The sequence below is a fragment of the Seriola aureovittata genome, chromosome 13 (assembly GCF_021018895.1).
Source record: "Seriola aureovittata isolate HTS-2021-v1 ecotype China chromosome 13, ASM2101889v1, whole genome shotgun sequence".
Taxonomy (NCBI): Eukaryota; Metazoa; Chordata; class Actinopteri; order Carangiformes; family Carangidae; genus Seriola; species Seriola aureovittata.
Window position 1 is genome coordinate 24,099,322 of NC_079376.1, and position 18,834 is coordinate 24,118,155.

General features: G+C 40.9%; 2 protein-coding genes across 2 annotated transcripts in view; one reads left to right on the forward strand and one right to left on the reverse strand.

The window, feature by feature from the left end:
- Window positions 1-1,026: 1,026 nt before the first annotated feature.
- On the reverse strand, window positions 1,027-9,230 carry ankrd6a (ankyrin repeat domain 6a). The gene is made up of 14 exons (XM_056393914.1): window positions 9,081-9,230; window positions 8,872-8,970; window positions 8,094-8,192; window positions 7,790-7,888; window positions 7,181-7,279; window positions 6,119-6,196; window positions 5,900-6,004; window positions 5,588-5,764; window positions 4,815-4,955; window positions 4,449-4,601; window positions 4,094-4,207; window positions 3,141-3,441; window positions 1,692-2,068; window positions 1,027-1,530 (listed from the first exon to the last, which is right to left on the reverse strand). The coding sequence occupies exons 1-14, from the start codon at window positions 9,228-9,230 to the stop codon at window positions 1,345-1,347; spliced, it is 2,178 nt and encodes a 725-aa protein (XP_056249889.1). The 3' UTR covers window positions 1,027-1,344.
- A 4,546-nt stretch (window positions 9,231-13,776) lies between these two features.
- The window catches only part of rragd (ras-related GTP binding D), a 50,392-nt gene continuing 45,334 nt past the window's right edge, over window positions 13,777-18,834 (forward strand). Inside the window, exon 1 of the mRNA XM_056393737.1 lies at window positions 13,777-14,016. Coding sequence (XP_056249712.1) covers window positions 13,890-14,016 — 127 coding nt within the window. The 5' untranslated portion in view covers window positions 13,777-13,889. The remainder of the gene's footprint in view (window positions 14,017-18,834) is intronic.

An 18,834-nucleotide genomic window follows, 5' to 3' on the forward strand; every position in this document is an offset into this window, starting at 1 on the left:
ATTTTTCATTCACTAACAATGTGACTTTATTATATTATAAAACAAAACATTACCACACTCTGCAGAGCGAGACTGTAACAAACCTGCATTTATGACAGAACAATAGACTGAGTAGAATGTTCATCAATTGTATGAGAAGACGGCATCGCATTAACATTAGCTACCTTAACTGGAAGCCAGCTCAATTTTTATATACTTTTCAAACTTATAAACATTATTATGCCCCTAACCACCCAGAGACTCATTACCTTGTGGCAAATTTCCATCTCTTTGAGGATTACCCATAATCCTGCAAATACTCCTTTGCTTTGCAGGTACAGATTTACAACAGTAGGTGGCATATATGATCCATTTAGCGGGATTTAACCTGAACCTCTTTTTAACTCTTGCCCCCAGAACACTGAGATCACCTGCTGCTTGATCCAGGAACAGCTGTAGGAAAATCCGGGATGCAGCCTTTGTCAGTTATGGCCCAAAGCTGTGGAACACACTATATCAGAGAAGCAGCTCACTGAAAAAAGAAAGATAAAAACTTATCTTTTCACTTTAGCCTTTAACCTGCTCTGAAATGTGTGTGTGTGCATGTGTGTGTGTGTGTGTTTGTGTGTGTGTTTGTGTGTGTGTGTGTGTGTGTGTGTGTGCGTTACCCTCCACAGCGCCACCTAAGAAGTGCAGATGAAACCAACAGTGAGGATGCACCTGTAGGTAAAATGTTGTGGGGCAACTGAAAGGAGCTGTGATCAGAACCTATGGTTGTGTAGAGCTGTTTGCCTCAGAGCTGAGTTGACTTTTAACAGAAGAGTGAACAAAGAAGTTTTTCCTTTAATGAAAAACTTTCTTACTTATTTTAATGGTTTCTATGCAATCCACTTTTAACTTATTTATTCTTTTTATTTATTATTTTATTATCATTCCGTCTCATTTCACATTAATGCTTTGAACATGTTTTATGTTCATTTTGTCTATATAACAAACACGACAAAACGCAGCAGAGGCAATGAATTTCAAAACACAGACATCCAAATATTCATAGCAAATTAATTAAATCCTTCAACTTAATTATGTGCATACTATCTCCACCAAATTGATGTGCAGTAAGGACAAGCCTCAGGTCAGTAATAAACTATATTTTAATATGCAAATCTTAGATATGTACAGTCTCCGTCCAGCTAGTCCTGTAATTTAGAGCCTAACCACAAGTACTGTGTGTATTGACTCTTACAGTATGAACTGTAACAGTATGACGCTATGTATGGACCTGATTATTTGTTAATTGTGTTTCAGTTTTCAAATTAATCCATTCTCTGTCAGTCTCCCCTCAGCACTGGTCACTGTCAGGGCTTTTCAGCTTTCTGCATTCTCATTGGTCTTCAGCCTCTGTAGCTCCTCCTCCAGCGTGCTGATTCGCTGGAGTAGCTCTTCCCTGTCCTGCTGGGCTCTGAACCCCGTCTGCCGCTCCAACTCCGCAATCTTCCTCTCATACCAGCGCTCCAACTGGGCCGACACCGTCTCAAAGAAACGCTGAGTTACCTGACGGGAAAACAACAACACCCTTTCCTTAGTTCCCCTCTGTCCTTACAGGGACAGTGCAACAATTTGGACCAGGAAGCGATTAGCCTAGCTTAGCATAAAGACTGGAAGTAGAGGGGCTACACCTATCCACACCTCATCCCATCCATTAGTACACTCACCTCCATAGCGTGCAGATTTTTCCTCTCCTGGTTGAATGTGGGTTCAGTGGGACGGTCGATGAAGAACTCCAGGGTTCTGGTTCTGTCACCGTGTATCTCTGCATGCCTGTGGGCACTCATCAGCTTCACAAGGTGTTTCCTGTGTTGCCTGTCATAGCTGTGTCCCTGATGTGTGATGAGTCTTGGTCCCTGGTCGCTGATGCTGGACTGGCTGCTGCTGCTGCTGCTTGAGAAGCTCTCCCCACACAGTGACACCACTGCTGCTGTAGGACCGTCCTGCACTCCCGGAGGTTGCGAGAGGGGGTCAGCAGAGTCCCGCGGGGGGCCTGAGGTGTGGTTGGCAGGCAGAGGAAACAGGGCTGTGTTCTCGTAGTCGTCTGAAAGGAAAGAAACAGAAAAGATAAATCATCCACTCAACACAGAATGAAAAGACAATCTGTTCAATAAAGATATGAACGTTCAGTCAATCATAACATGTTTCATATAATTCATATATTCAGTCTAAGTCCAGCTGATGACATCCTGCTGTATGGCTTTCTTTATTTCCTGTCATCTCTCTCCTGCGTGCTATCTAATAAACACTTTTTATTTTAATCTTTATTTTACTTTGAATTAAGAAATCATATCTCAACATCCACCTACTCGCTTTTTCTGAAGCATTCAACTGCTTTTCATTGTCTTCCTCAATGGATGTTTGCTGTGTTTACCACGAGCAAACTGCATTACTGTCTACAAAAAATTGCTGTCCGAGCATGTCGAGAAAATGTTTGTTTAATTCCAGATAAACTTGTAAACAGCAGCTTGTAGTAGTAGCTGATTTTATGTCCATTTCTACAGTCTTTGTATCATATTCTACAAGTTTTTTATTCTCCAGGTTCTACAGTCAGTCAGTAGGTTGTTTCAGAGTCATTAGGTTCTGTAAATGTGGAACAATACAACCGTGTGTTGACATAAAAAATGTACTTTTGAATACTGAAGTACTTTTGAACTCAAGTTCTCCAGTACTTTAACTCGAGTAATATTTGACGGGGAGGATATGTACTTTGATTCAAGTCATAGAGCTGCCAACTTTCTCCGCCTCTGCAACTAAGCTCCTAAGCCTAACCCATGTCAATTGGACCAAAATCCTCATTCTGAGGAAAACAACAAACCCTTCAGTTTCAATGCAGTTTCTAATGCAGATTTGTATTTCCATAAACGAGTCACATCCTTAACCTATCCAAGGTTAAACTGCTAAAAATATTTAATCAAAGCTTGTTTGCTTACACATGAGTTCTCCACTAGATATTTCCTCCTCTCTGCTGTGAAAACTTGTTTTCTTATAGTTTATAGTATAGAAACTATCATGCACTGTCCCACTGGCCTGTTGATACACTTGCAGTGTTAACAGCCATAAATCATTGTTGAATGCCTCTTTGACTGCATCACGGACTCTTCTCTTGGACATACCTGGTGACCTGTCCACTCTCATTTCAAAGTATGTCCTCCTGCCCGCCCACTCTGGCTGCAGGCTTTCCAGACTGTATGCAGCTCTGGATGGCAGGATGTTGACATAGTTGGCCAGTGAGGTGCTGCTCTCTCCTGAGACCACCGACAGCAGGGGGAGGGACTCCGGATCAGGGTCTCCCGCAGACTGCTCCACAGATGGTGAGGGGAGGAGTTTGTAATACTGGGCTTCAACCGGGGCGTGGACATCCATGTCCTTCAGGTGAGACACACACCACCTCTTCAGTTCCTGGCTCACTGCTGCCTGCGTGAGATGAGAAACAAAGCTGCTCTCTGATCATTAGATCTTATCATCAGTCTTTCTGATGCTGACAAAAACGAGATGCTGACAAAAACTCAATTTCTTTTCTTTATTTACTTCATTGTTGAAATTGGGAGATTAAGCTCAAATGACTCTTGATTTCTCACGTCTATTTGCATTGTACCAAACGGATCAGTCATTAAGAACTGGGACTTAGATCTCAATTTTTTCTCAATTACAGATTTCTGAGATTTATTCATGCAAGTCTGAAAATAAACATAAAATAACATCTTCCTGTGTCATATTCATCCATCCACCACAACCTCCTCCTGATGTGGACTTTGTCTCTCTTTATACTACGTCACCGCACTTTTCTCATTGCTCCTGTCATAATTACTATGACCAGTGGATGTCGCCTAGCAACAAAATGTAACTATGGGTCATAAAAAAACCTGCTGCACAGACGACCTGTGGGCTCCTAATAACGTGGGTAATTAACAATGTGACAATGTTGAAGTTATCTAGTTATTTAGTTAGATTTTGTAAAATTTTTGTTGGTGTGGGATTACATGTTATATAATGGTGATAAATGCTGATTGGAGAGACGGGGCTCTATAATCATCACATCAAGTCAGCTGTGTGTTGTCAGTGATACCTGTGTCTTCAGAGCTTCCTCCTTGTCCTGGGCCACTCTCTGCTCGATCCTGTAAACCATGTTCTTCCTCTCTGCTGCTGCTCTCTGCTGGTTCAGCCTGTTCAACACTTTAATCTGCCCAAACCAAAAAAAGGAGAAATTGTCAAATTGGCACGAAAATTGTCTATTGTAATTCATCTGAAATGATAGTGACGATGGAAATTGATGTGAATTTATAGAACCGATTGACAGTGTTGCTGCTGTATCTGAACACAATGCTTAGATTTATCAATCGTTGAAAATGAACTGAACCGCTGGTTTAAGACACTGAAAGTAAGAGGAATGATGTGTTTGCAGGAGCAGAGTAGATGTTGACCTGGTGTCTGTTCCGTTGGACCATGTTGCCCATCCTGCTGTTGACCTGCTCCTGGACAGTCAGAATGTGCAGCCTCATCTCCTCCTGCGTGGCTTTCACTTGACCCTCCAGCTTCTTGATCAAGGGCCTACAGTGGCATCCATTGGCCGGTGCCTAAAGAGAGCAAACACAAGTTATAAGCTGCACACTCAGCAAAACGGGTTCCACAGAGTACCCTATGGTTCAGCTTCCATGGCAGGTGTGTTCGGTGCAGCTCAGCAAGTTTTAGCAGCAAGATGTTTTCAAAGCTGCTCCATACACAGTGGTTTTGATAAGGTTGGTGACTAACTTTGCTCTGGAACCTTAATAAACTGGATTATGTTTGACCTGTCTAATGTTGCCATCCTTGTCGCGGTACAGAGTGTAAAGCTGATAGAATTTTCCATTCTGAGCGGAGCCCTTGTCGTCATCATCACCACGGAGGAACTCCCTCTTCTTCCCCTTCCTCACATCATCTTCATTCAGAGCCTTCAGAGGAGTAAAAGCAACACACTGTTACTGAAACCTGCAAAATGTAGTTGTCCTTCAGAGAATCAAGAGCTCTACTAAAGGGAACTTCACATTTGTTTTCATGTGGAGGGTCTTATAACAGGTGGAATCATACTGCTCATCAGCTTCTACTGGCTTTTCTACTAGCTCACTGAGTTAGCAACTGGAGCAACTGCAAGAAAACTTCAATCCAAGAATCAATAACTGGATTTCTTGAGTTTGAATAGACTTATTTGCAATCAAACATTGTTGGTACCTCCATCCAATGACCATTAGATGAACTGCACCTTAAGACACATCTGCATTACCTACTTTTAAAGACTCTTGAACACTTCGAGAACAAAAAATTGTTTTCTCCCGATAATATCTCGTTATATCTGGATAATGAACTTTCTCTGCTTCTGTACTTTCTGTGCAACCAGATACTCCTGCGTCTTAGGAAGCAATTTTCACCAAATTTCGAATTACAGAAAAAAAAACAAAAAAACCCCAAAACAAAATAGTTGCTTAACAGCTGATGTTGAAGAGCCTATCAGCCGATGGAAGTGTGACTTCAGTGCACTCAGGGCTGCTGTACCTCCTTGGTCCTGGTGTCTCTGTTGTGGACCCACCTGCTTCTTGACTCTTCTCCTCTTGTGGCAGCTGCTGATGGCGGCTGGGGTCTTCTGGTGAAGCTCCTGCTGCTGCTGCTGCTGCTGATACTGATACTGAGGACTCCCCTGGACGGCAGTTCTGCTCTCCATGTGTTCACTGCTGGGACATTCCTCCACCGCTGAACTGCTGTCTTCCTCAAGACACACAGATGGAAAGGAGTAGTGTCATATTTAAGTCAAACGCAAAATAAAAACTGAGGAATTGCTCATGAGACCTGTCCTCTTGTCTCCACAAGCTTTAAAGAATTAATCTTTTGGGTAGTTTCTTACTTTGTTTGGTAGTATTTCTACTCTGGTGAAAGACTGGGTCCTGCGCTCAGCTGTCAGTCTTTCTCTTCGTTTCCTTATCGTTCTTCCCCGCATGAAGCGATGTACCTGAGGATGATAACTGCTACCATTAAGTCTGGCTGACTATGATATCAAAACACAATAACATCTATCTAATACAGGATTATGATCTAATCAAATCTAGATTAAGTTCATATTGACCTGAGGAGCTCTGGCCAGGAGAAGTGCCACATCTTTGTGATTGTTGTCTCTGGCTTTGTCAAGTGCTGTTTTTCCTGCCTGGAAGTCAGGTGTGTCACAAACATAATATATTTTTAGTTTAATTAAAGATCTCTTTATCCCACAAAGCAAAATGGAGAAGAAGGGGAGACTGGGGAAGATTGCAACACGTCTTATTGTTGTGTTGACTTCTAAGTCACATGGTTCGCATGTGTCAGTGTGTCTAGCTAGCACATGTTGCTCTGTCATGGTTGAGGGTGGAGACGGTTACAACAACTTGTCGCAACCGTCTCCAAGCCAAGCAGCTACATCACAACAAACCACACAGACCAACAGTCTGTTTCTACATTTTTTGTTAAAAATAGACAAAATATGCAGCTAATTCTATCCCACAGAACGACACATGCAACAATAATTCTCCTTTTTAACACACAAAAAAATATAAACTCATTTTGGGAATTATTTTGTAGCCTCTTATGGTCTTATAATATATTTGCCTGTTCTGTTCCTCATAAGCAATACAATAAATAAATTGTTAGGTTCTATGTTCTTAGGTTCTACTGTTCTTTGATAAATATTACTAAATAAATGTAATATTATTGTAAAACAAAACATATTTTCAGAATACTATTCTTATTGAGAAAAAAAAAGCAAAAGTTACATAGTGAAATTGTATGTATTTTTAATATATTGCAACCGTCCCAGATCTGTGTTGCAACCGTCCACAGGGTTGGGGTCAGTTGCAACATCTGAATTCTTCCATTCAAATGAATATTATGAATGACATGTCATATGTAATCATCTTTAAATGGTATGGGTAATTAGCTACAGATGTAAGTCTAATATGTAAAAGTTTGGTCTGTCTAGGAAAAAGTGTTGCAACCATCCCCAGCCCCCCCCCCCAGCCTGCAGTCGTTGTTACTATGTCTTGGAATAAGGTGATGATTAAATTGAGGCTTAGAAATATTAGATAGATAATGATTAGATATTTGGAGACATTAGGATGATGATTCTACTGTGTTTTAGTTGTAAAATAGAACTTACATTGTTTCTGGTTTTCCCATCAGTCCCTGCCTCCAGTAAGAGCTGAACTGTCTTCTTATGGTTCAGAGCAGCAGCCACATGGAGAGCTGTGTCTCCTCCCTACAGGCAAACACAGACACAAACCCTTTCTCCTTGGAATTATAATTATTATTGCAGCAGCAAATGTGTTTTACTTACATGTCGTTATATTACTTTGCAAATATGCAAAATGTTCACATAGTTGTTTCCAGCAAAATATGTGATCTTGCAGTACAATGCAGTTAAGTCATTTGTAGTGACTCCAGCATCATTAGACTGGTTTCTGTTCAGACTCACAGCTCTTGGTTCAGGTCGTGGGAAAGATCCTGGTCTGGTTTAATACAGAGAACATTCACATCTAAACCGAAGCCGCCATCTTTCACTAACCAAAGGGATTTGTTGACCAAACCTGACACACTCACTGACGGGACTGTGGATTCCAGCTCTGGTCTCTGGTATGACCACCACTTACCAACCTCCCGGCGCCTCTGCTGCCATTAATAATAAGTGTATAACTTCATTCATTAGAAAACATTGCCATTTAGCAGTTTATCCCTCTGAATATCATGTTGGTTGTTAACTGTACTGTACCTGGTTTCTCTCTATCACAGAGCACAGTGAACTCAGCAGGATTTTGACCAGGGTCAGGTTGTTGTAGCGAGCAGCCACATGCAAACAGGTGTCACCCATCTGGAACCAAAGCAGAGGTCTAGTTTAATCTTCTAACCAGGGATACCATGATGAAGTGCGTCGTGAAACTGTTCCTTACTGTGGTACAATACCTCAACAACCTCACAGTGACAGGGTGGAGAGTCAACTACTTTTTTTAATCAGGTGAAATCAATTTCAGTCTCAGTGAGGACTGTGGTGCATCGTGGGATGCGGGACAACTCACATTGTTCTTGGTGTCGGGTGTGGCTCCTCCGAGCAGCAGTAGGCGAGCAGTCTGAGCATGTGCGTTCTGACAGGCCAGGTGAAGGGCGGTGTTTCCTGTCTTTAGTCAACATGATACAGTCATTTTATTTGAACTTCTTAGGGGGTAGAGACTGTGACACCATCATCTATAACAGGAGTTTGTAAAAACAAGCAGATATTCTGATTTTATCCAAGAGTTTGACAGTCCTCATTTACCGTCCAGTCGGCAGTATTTCAGTCTGTTGGTCCCAGCTCACACATTCGTTTCAATACAGAACTATCAACTATCAAACAAGCACTGTACTTGTGGTTAACAGCTCTGCAGCCTGGTATTTATGTTTGAGTTGTCAGATTATGTTTGTTTGCTGTGTTTTAATATTTACATGGAGGTAGTTTACAGTGAATCACAGTTGCTGAGTCGACAAACCCAACAGACGCCTCGCCTGTTCCACCTCATCTGTCTGTTCTGTCTGTTCCTGAGTCTCTTCCTGAGTCTTTGCCGACACCCAGGCAGATCTCCAGTGGACGCCCTCTTACTCAGCCTCCGCCCAAAGCTTCCAGAGGGATCCCGTCTTTTATCTCCCGGCCTCCTCGTCATCGACCTCCTCCTGCTCTGCCTTCAGTGAGACCCTGCCTTCATCCCTGCCCTCGCTGACACCCTCCTGCCCGTCCGCCTGGCCCGTGGGCTGCCCCTCCTCCACCCTTGCTAAATTTCATATTGCCACATATAAAGTATACGATGATTATTACTATCCTACCTTGTTCCCGATGTGCACATCAGCTCCTGCCTTCACCAGCAGTTTGACACACTGAGAGAAACCATGCCAGGACACCTCGTGCAGCGCTGTGTTGCCGTCCTCAAACAGACACCAAACACTCCCATTACTAACTATTAACATTCTGTGAACCGCACAACTCGTGAATGCATTAAGAGGATTCTGTGTGAATGAGTTTCGACACCACTCACTCTGTCCTGCAGGTCGACAGCACAGCCTCCCTGAATCAGAGCAGACATGGCGTCGCTGTTCCCCACCGTGGCAGCTCGGTGCAGGGCCGTCTGGCGCCCCGGGCCCGGGCATGATGGGATAGGGACGTGGACCAGCTCCTGTTCGTTCATCGCTGCTGGCACACACACATTCATACACATCCGTATATGTGTGCATGCATAAACTGATACTTAAAAACAAATATACCATTGTGTACATTTATGTAGGGCTACAATAAAGCAATAGATCATTTTATTTGAATAACAAAAATAACACTATGATATTTTACATAATATTCCTGCAAAGCCTGAGATGAGTGATTATTTATCCTATCCAATTTTTATTTTAATATTTCATTATTAGTTATTATAATAATTACTGCCAAAATTTAAATAAAGGCCAAAGACCAGTTTGAAGGCAAAAAACCTAAAGTCGTATCTGTAATCATTTTATTTGTAATATTTTTATACTAAAAATGGATCACATTACTAGTCTTATGTAAAACGTGCCACTCGTAGTGACAAAGACTCTTTAGCTCCCCTCAGCTCTACATAGTGTGTTAGCTCTTTTCAGCTTTTATTTTGGTTTCACAGCTTGAATCTTCACTGTTCTAGTTCAGTCTCAGTGATCTTCATCAACCAGCAGCAGCAGCAGGCAGCTCCAATAAACCCAGTCAGAGACAGCAGCTGGTGAACATAATGGAACATTTAGCAGCTAAAGAGCCAGATGTGTTTTTGTCAGGAACTGGTGGAGACCAAACACAGAGCTAAAAGAGAGGGAATACTGGACACAAATACAACTGGACATGAATGATAATGTTGCTGTGTGTCTGCTGGATGTCTAAATAAGCAGCTGGTTACCAACACGTTCTCGTGTTGGCGACTAGGCCACATCTAGTGGCTGCTCCACCTTGTTCATCAGATGGTCATTAAGTAGAGATGAAGACCTTTTTTACATTTTTCCCATGATGTGAAAGGTCCCTGCGTAGTTGTTTTAATTCTGTGTTTTGCTTTTTTTAGTCAAGCAAATGAAATTCAAGCTGTAAATTTCCAGTGTTGTCTGACCTGCCTTCTCACGCTGACTCTCCTGCTCCTTTTACTGTCAAACATCCGGCCCAAACTCCAAAGGATTTCATGTCAGTGCTGCAGAGCTGCTCGTCAGATTATGTGTCATTAATCTTAATCTTTGTGGGTGATTACAAACAGTCTTGAATCTAAAGCATGTGTACATACAACACTGAAACTACTAGGCTTATCGCTGACTCTTATTCTGTTCTGTCCACTGATCCCATCAGTAGCACATCCAGGTATTTTCTGTATGAATACACATTCTAATCCGATGTGATGGGAGGTTCGGTCCATATATTTGTAATTACACTTTATACTGTACACTCTATGATATTCTGTGTTTTCTGGTGTTTTCTGGTGTTCTGGCCCCTTCAGAGAACGAGCTGTGTTGTTTTAATGCTCACTGTTCTTTAAAATGATTGATCCAGGAAATTTTCCAAAGTTTTCTGAGAAGTTTCCTCAAAAGAATGATGGACTGATTTTCAGTTCAGCATTTTTGCAGCTATTTAATTCCAGTTAATTTCTGTGTAACTTACATTTTCATTTTCAAGTTTACATTATCAGTTGAACACAGTCTCCTGTAGGCTTCCACAGTGCCATAGCGAGCCATTTACTCAACAGGTTTGTTGAAAATGCAGAAATGTGAAATTTCTCTCATGGAAACTTTCATTTCCCTTTAATTTTTTACCAAACTTCTTCTTTCCAATAAACGTATTTCCTAGTAAATAAAAATGAAAATAAAAACCATAAATAAATTAATATTTTAAATCATTCTATTCCCTCTATAAAAATTGATAAGATATAGAGAAATGTATATATTTATAAGATCGGATCCTGCTCCTAATTTTTGCGCCTTTTCCATCTTTCAGAGCACAAATAATATAAACACACCTCGAGTGAAGTTGTCATTATAGAAGCAAGGAGCAAAATCGTGAAATTAGCAATGTCTAATTACAGATGTAACAAGTGCCTACGTATGTATAACAATGTGTTCAGAGAAGCGTGTGTTTTCTACAGTTAAAATCTCTTCTCAATGTGATTATAGGTATTCTCACATCAGGCCAGCTTCAGTTAAAGGTTTAGTTTGTTCAGGTATAGATTCTCACAGAAAAGCAGAGTGGTGCTGTATGTTTTACCTTTCCCCTCCACACAGCCTGCAGATGTCTCTTATTCTCTGTCGGAGCAAAAAGGAGCATCCATGTAAAATCCAAACAAACAAGCCGTTCAAAGAGTCACTGGACGTGTCTGTGTTGTGTTGTGTAAGAGGATGATGCTGCTGCTGCTGCTGCTGCATCAACAGCAGGCTCGCTACTCAGTGTGTGAACATGTGCAGGGAGGATGCCAGCTGTTTGATGTGCACTACAGCTTAAAGAGAGAGAGAGAGAGAGAGAGAGAGAGAGAGCGAGAACATACATCTACACTAACACCTGAAACCCTCCATCTGTACATGCTCAATGTCATGTAAAGAGCTTTATGACCAGTTCATCTGTGATCTGATTTACAACAGGGTCAGTGACGGCTGACTTCTGGCTTGTGTGCGGAACAGTGTGCTATGAATCTCAATTACGCTCACACACACACACACACACACACACACACACACACACACACACACACACACACACACACAGGCCTACATGCATGTCTTTGGTGAATCTTTCTGAAATGCATCCCTTGAGGATTAGGATCAGGACACATGGATGAAATCTCTCACGAGCCCTTGTTGTCATTTTAATCTAAGCTTTTGTTGCACGTGATACAGAGCAGGATAAAGAGAAAAAAAAATCTAGAGCTAAATTGAAATTCAAGTCAGGTCATAATGTATTGACAGCTGGTTTACATGCTGTGTAGTTCTCATCATACATGAGAATCCACCGGTTAGACTTCAGAGATCTTCAGAGGCTTTATTACATGACAAGCGGACATGTTATTCATTTATTCAGGTTTACCTGAGATTTACTTTTTCTTGTCATGTTCATAACTTATAATATTCACATCCACTTAGATGTAAACTACATATGGGTGATGTGTGACATTCACCACTGTAGCTTGGCTTATTTTGGTCTAGACCAAAATGAATCCACCGTTATCTTTCAGGCTGTGTCACCATGGAGACTCAGAGAAGCTGTCAAAGGTTTGTGTTAAATGAGCCGGACAAACCAAACCAGGATAAATCTGTTTCATTAAGCAGCTGATTGCACTGTAGGTAAATGTAAGTAGCAGTAGCTAACTATCTAGCATGTTTAATCCACTTTACTTTCTGACCGTTTCTGAATTAGATTGTGTCAAGTATCTACAGATTAACGCTAATGTTAGCTAGTTTATAATTTAGCCTTAGGTTATAATATTAGCTTCTATAGTTTTACCTGTTGGGTCATTGAACAATATTAAAAACCATGTGTGCTGAAGGTTCAGTAATTGTATTAGCAGTGGTGGAAAGTAATTCAGTACATTTACTCTAAGTACTATGTACCTAAGTACAATTTTGAGGTTGCCTAGTTGTACTTCACTTTCATTGTCTGCTACTTCATACTTCCAGTCCTACATTTCAAAGGGAAAGATTGAAAATTTTTTCTCCACTACATTTATTTGACAGCTTAACTTATTAGTTTTAATATGACGATTTTACACAATGTAAAGCACAACAAGCTTTTAAAATACAATAAAAGTAAGTCATCATCATCCACAGACTGCAGACAATATGTAAAACAAGTAAGCTACATTAAGGATTGTAACACTGCAGTTTACTGAATTAATATAACAGATCCAGACTAATCCTGTGCCGTCTGCCTCCACCTGCTGGTAGCTGTGGTTAGAGCAATTTATGGACTGGAAATGATCATCCTTTTAAAATGGCTCAATAGCTAATGATTGTATTTTGTTATGACCTTACTTGGTGAGGCACATGACTATTAACTCATCATTAAGTACATATGTGGTTATGGTTTTTGGTTTTGCCTGACAGGCCACATGTTTGAGGTCTATGGGGCGGTTGCACAGTGTGTTTGAAGGAGGACCAGAATCTGTTACTACTGATCCAGCAGCACCTGGACCACATGGTCTCAGTGTCTCGAGTCCCGGACAAGCACAAGCTTCAACCAGGAACATTTGTAAGGTAATAAACAAATGCACCAGTTAAGGTGGTACAGTGGCATCCTGGGTGCAGACAGCTGGAGCTTTGCCCCAGTGTGGTAGGCTACTTAACACACGAATTTACAGTATTAATTAATACTGTGTTGATAGGGAATTAATCTTTTAGTCCACCGATGTTTTTAATCACTGTATTTTATTTAATGGGCTCTGTGATTCAGTTTTCTGTTATTCACCTAAATTAACGAAAGAAAATTTAACAAAAACATGATATTATAGTTAGTTACCATAGGAAAAGACTATAGATCCATTCAGACTGTTATTATTATTATTATTATTATTCTTATTATTATTATTATTACTGTTATTATTATTATTATTATTGGCAACAAACTATTTAAAAGCTTGCCCTGTTTTCTTGAGGTCAGTTTTCTCGGGACACCCACCAGCATCACAGCCCTAACCCGGATCCTGCCCCCTGTGGCTGCAGTGTGCAGGACTGGAGGCGGGGGGGCTGGGGGTGAAAGTTCACCAGCATGGCTCTCACGTATCAGCTCGCAGTTTGGGAAAGTTGGACACCACAGGCGGTTTAAAATCCAAACCACAGACAGGGCGACAGGAGAAGAAACCAGCATGACGACCGAGAGAGTCTCGGCTCTGAGCGGCGGCGACGCGCCGGAGGACTCGGCTCTGGGATATTACGACGACGAAGACGACCTGGACGCGTTTTCAGACGGAGAGCTGGGCTGTGAGGACGGAGGTAGGCGCAGGAAGGTCACACAGCGGCGGTACACTGCTCTGCCTTCTCTGTTATGTTCACGGTCCGTGGGTCCGCTGGGAACTTCATGTGCGTCATTTTAAAAAGTTAGGCTGCACGGTTTTACATACCGACACTATATCTGTCTGAGTCTCCTTCCATGTTGGGAGACAAGTGTGACATAAGTGTAAGTACTGTAACATGAGGTCCAGTTATACCTGCCTATGACGTTTGTGTTTAAACTAGACAGTTCATTATTATTATTATTAGCCTATTATTATATTAAATTGTTATTTTACATTTAATGGTTAGGGTTTTATACATTTGGTGCGTTAAATATCCATTTGAGTGTTATTTATAGATTTTGGATTAGGTTTCATCCATTTTACTTTTGTGAGCTAAACTCCTGGAAGCTCATTTTTTTGTAATTTACATGTTTTGAACAAGAACTTGGAAGTACATTAAAAAATACTGAGGCCTAGTGTAACAGTAACAACAATGTAAAAGGAAAAAAAAGGATTGTTTTTATTTTTAATTTATAAATGACACTAAAAATGTGCAACTGACAACAGGCTTTGGCAATATGTCCAGGCCAAACATGATCAATGTTATTAGGGTCGATCAAGGTATTTTTCAACTGATGGGTATCAGCTTTATTTGGCACGAAGCCAATCCTTTTTTTCCACGTCAGCTGTCACACAGGTGTCATAAACAGAGCACAATATGTGTCTGCAGGGTGGAAATATTTTAAAATGGAAAGCAAATGCAGTTCAACAGACACTTGCAATGTCTGCAATGCAAGCATTTTGTGAGGCAGTAGTAACAGATGCGTTCAATACTAAACAAAACACTCAACGGAATGAGTGAGTACAGTAAGTTCACTCGGGTGACTCAGGCAGAGGCTGCACCGAGGCAACACACACACACACACACACACACTGGAGGAGACTTTGAGATGGGGAGGGAAAGTTCCTCGAGACAGCAGGAGGCCAGAAAGATTTGGATGACCACTCCGTCTCTGTGTTAACTGCACTAAGTGGAACCGTGACAAGAGCCATGTCAAATATTTTTAGTTTGTTTACTTTGTCATTTTGTTAAAAACAAACAAACAAACAAAAAAAACATTAAAGCTATTCAGCTGTCAAGCATATACATTAGATTGATTTTAATAATTTGAATGTATTTGAAGTCTGCACTGAGGAAAATAGAAGTATCAGATCGGCAGATACTCAATATTAAATGACTCGGGATCGAGGGCAAAAAAAACTTGATCGGGACATCCCTAGTCTTTATCTCTCTTTTTGTCTGGTCCACTTTTCTATCACTTTTTCAGCATTCACAGATCAGCTGAAGTTGCACTGGGCCATTCACTTATTTGACATCCATCCTAGCCAGTGTCCCAGACTTAAGATCAGGTGCCAGTAACATGTGCATCACCTGACAGCTCAGCTGTGAAGTTACTCACTGATTTCTGTACCTCAGTCACTGCAGTAAAAACATCAAGGTCGTACCAGGTCATGGAGATCGATGACCTGTCATCAATGGCAAATCGCTCGATGGATGGATGAATGGATAATCCAAACTGTCATTTGTCATCTGGAACCCCAGCAAGTAGGGCATGTGGGGGCCCAAAGGGAACACGGGAAATAAATAAATAACTGTGATTATTCAAGGTAAATAGATAAATTAATTTTAATTCAGCCAAATAAGAATAAATAAATAAATGTGCAAATCAATAATTTATTTATTTTCATAGTGTATTGCCACATTTAATTTTTTTTTCATTTCCTCGTTTATTAAACCAGTGGGCATTGCCTGAGCATGAAGGTGTAAGCAGTCAGACTAGGAGGAGTCTTTATCCTGTATGTTGACTTGTTCACACTCCAGCTGTGACTGGGAGCAGCCGCTTCACATATGGTGCAGAGCAAATGCTACATACAGAAATGCTACATACAGCGAGGCTGTACGTCTTGTGTCTGTGTCGAAGCTGGTGTCCACCAGCAGCTGACTCACCTGATCACTGCAGGGTGTGATACCACTCACAAGCTGTAAACAACAAAACAGCTGCTGCACGGTACAGTGTAGGAAGGTCAAGGAAGTGAGAAGAAAATGTAGATTTCTCCGAAGATGGCTATCCAGCATAAAAAAACATTTAAGTTCAAAAAGTCTCATTGTACTTCATTCATTATAACCAAATAGAGGCTGTACTGAAATTATTTGGTAAATTATTCCTGATAATGCCATTTATTCAGCTCTACTGTATTTTAATTACCTAGTACTTTGTGAAAAATAACTGAACAATGTGTGTACAGCTTCGTTTTATGCCAAACAACTAAACTAAAGACTAGGTCAAAACTTGGTATCTGCCTGGAACATGTGTTGTCAACGTGTGAAATTGAGGCTGTGGTTGAAAACTGTTGTGGAAGCGCTATAAACAACTGACATCATCACTCTCTTCTATGTTGCCATGGTTTGCCCAAGAATACGGTGGCCCTGAGAGCTCAAAGCACTGCAGCTTAAGAAAACACATGCAAACAGACAAAAAAACAAACAAATTCAGAAAACATTTTCATCAGTTTGACAACACATGAGCTGCAAACACTCACAACACAACAGAAGTGTTTCCAGGGGGACACTAGAAAGTGATGTGGGGGGGGCTCACCTGGTGCTCTCCTATCATGAAGGCATAGTCCTTAGTGCAGCGGCAGTGGGTTCGAGTCCAACCCGTGGCCCTTTGCTGCATGTCATCCCCTCTCGCTGTTTCCCTGACTCGAATTGATGATGTTTTCTGAAGTTGTTTGTGTTTTGTCTGTTTGCATGTGTTTTCTTAAGTAACAGTGTGTTGAACTCTCAGAGCAACCGTACGAAAAGTAACTAGATTTGTTGCAAGTCTCTAAAGTTGTTGGCAACAATGCAGACTGTGAACGCCCCCTGAGAGCATTTCACTGACCAATGGTGGAACTATGATCACTCAGTCAGTCAGTCAGTCATGGACATTCACAATTACAGGCCTGGGCTCGCTGTTACCAGCACTAGAAATACAGTTGGTCCAACAACAACCGAACGGACCTTCTTTTCTAACAGGAAAAATATTCCTATGTGTCTTTGAGTTAAATCTAAGCATAATAATAGCAGCAATAATAACAATAACAGTAATTCACAATCTAATGTAAATAATAGGCCTAATATATTTATTTTACAAACATTGCTGTTCATTCTATGTTGTCTTTGTGTGCTTTATATATATATATATATATATATATATATATATATATATATTTTTTTTTTTTTTACCACACGCTGACATTTAGCCAGGAGTTATTATGAACTGAATGATAATAGCAATAATAATCAATCTAAAATAAATGATAAAATATTTATTTACAAGCACTACTGTCCTTTCTTTATCTGTGTTTTCGAATATGTCTTTTATATTTGCGAGCTGACATTTATCATTTTGAAGTGAAGAAATACGCTGGAAGCAGTTAAACTACGAGGAGCTGATTAAGATGTTCAGTGGATCCCAGACGGAGGCTGTGCTCTGCGTCAGACACTAAATATGAAAGATAGAAGATATTGTCTCGGGCCCTGGTGGTTCACCTGGTGCAGTGTATTGCATTTGGTCTTAGTCCTTGCCACGACGGTCTGGGCTCGAGTCCAGCCTGTGGCCCTATGCTGCGTGTCATCCTCTCTCTCTCTCTCTCTCTCTCTCTTTATCTCTCTCGCTCTCCCACTATGACTGTAATAAAGGCAAGCGCCTGAAAAAATAACTCTCCTCTAACTTTCTCTGTGAGTGATCATGTTACAGTAAATACAGCTGAAATCACAGCTCAGTCTTTGTCTTTCATTTACTTGTTTGGAGATTTTGTCAGACGACGTCAGAGTTATAAAATCAGGATTTGACCAGAGGGGGTCCAGACATGTACAAGGTTCAGACCTAGTCTTGTTACTTGTTATTATGAGACTGTGTTCTGGTAGTAACAGTTCTTGCTGCTTGTTTTACGGCCGTGGGAGAGATACAGACTGTAATGCACTGACACACTGCCATCTCAGTGTTTTGCTTGTGTTCTGTCAGCACATTTTTAAGAGCAAATTTAAGATTTTGCCCAAAACAACTGAGCCATGGCCTCATTATCACAGCTGCAGTGTGTAGCTAGTGGTGACAGTGTTTCTTATCTGAACCCCAGTCTTAGAGGAGGCTGCACTTATGCTCTCAGCCGTGTGATTTTCTGGGAAGAAGCTCGTCTGAAGGCGTTTTCCTTCAAGTTCCCAGTCAAGTGTGATGAAGGTGCAGTCAAAGACAGGGGGAGGGAGGGGGGCTCATGTCAGTCGGTGACATGTTAAAAACATAATTGCTTGTCTGATTCACATTTTCCTTCAGACAGAAAAAAACACACATTGGTATTTTTATTTGCTTATGTTGGCATTTACTGTCATCACTAAATGGACATCATATATTTAATTAAATTATTATTATTATTTTGTGTTTTGTTTTTAACACTAAATGAATTGTTTTTCATTGTGACATTAATTTTCCATGACACAATAAAATAAAGTCACACACACAAAACAAAGTGAAGAGGTAAACAGGTGTGTTATATTTCAGTGTTGTCCAGCAGAGGACATCATAGACCTGCCAGCATTAAATACAGAGCTCTGTCCATTAGTTTTCATGAGGAGCCTTTTCTTCTAAAGAGGAAGACACATCATTAATGCCAACATGAAAAACAAGTAACTGTCCAATCACAGTGTTGGGGGCGGGACCATGGGCAGAGCTGTGACGAGCTGATGGCAGCCTCACATTAAAACAGTTTCCTGTGG

Coding starts and splice junctions, on each gene's coding strand:
- ankrd6a (XM_056393914.1), bottom strand. CDS start 9,230: ATGAACGAACAGGAGCTGGTCCACGTCCCTATCCCATCATGCCCGGGC. Junction 7,280..7,789: donor CTGTGATAGAGAGAAACCAG/GTACAGTACAGT, acceptor GTTTGCCTGTAG/GGAGGAGACACAGCTCTCCA. Junction 4,602..4,814: donor AGGATGGCAACATTAGACAG/GTCAAACATAAT, acceptor TGCTCTCTTTAG/GCACCGGCCAATGGATGCCA.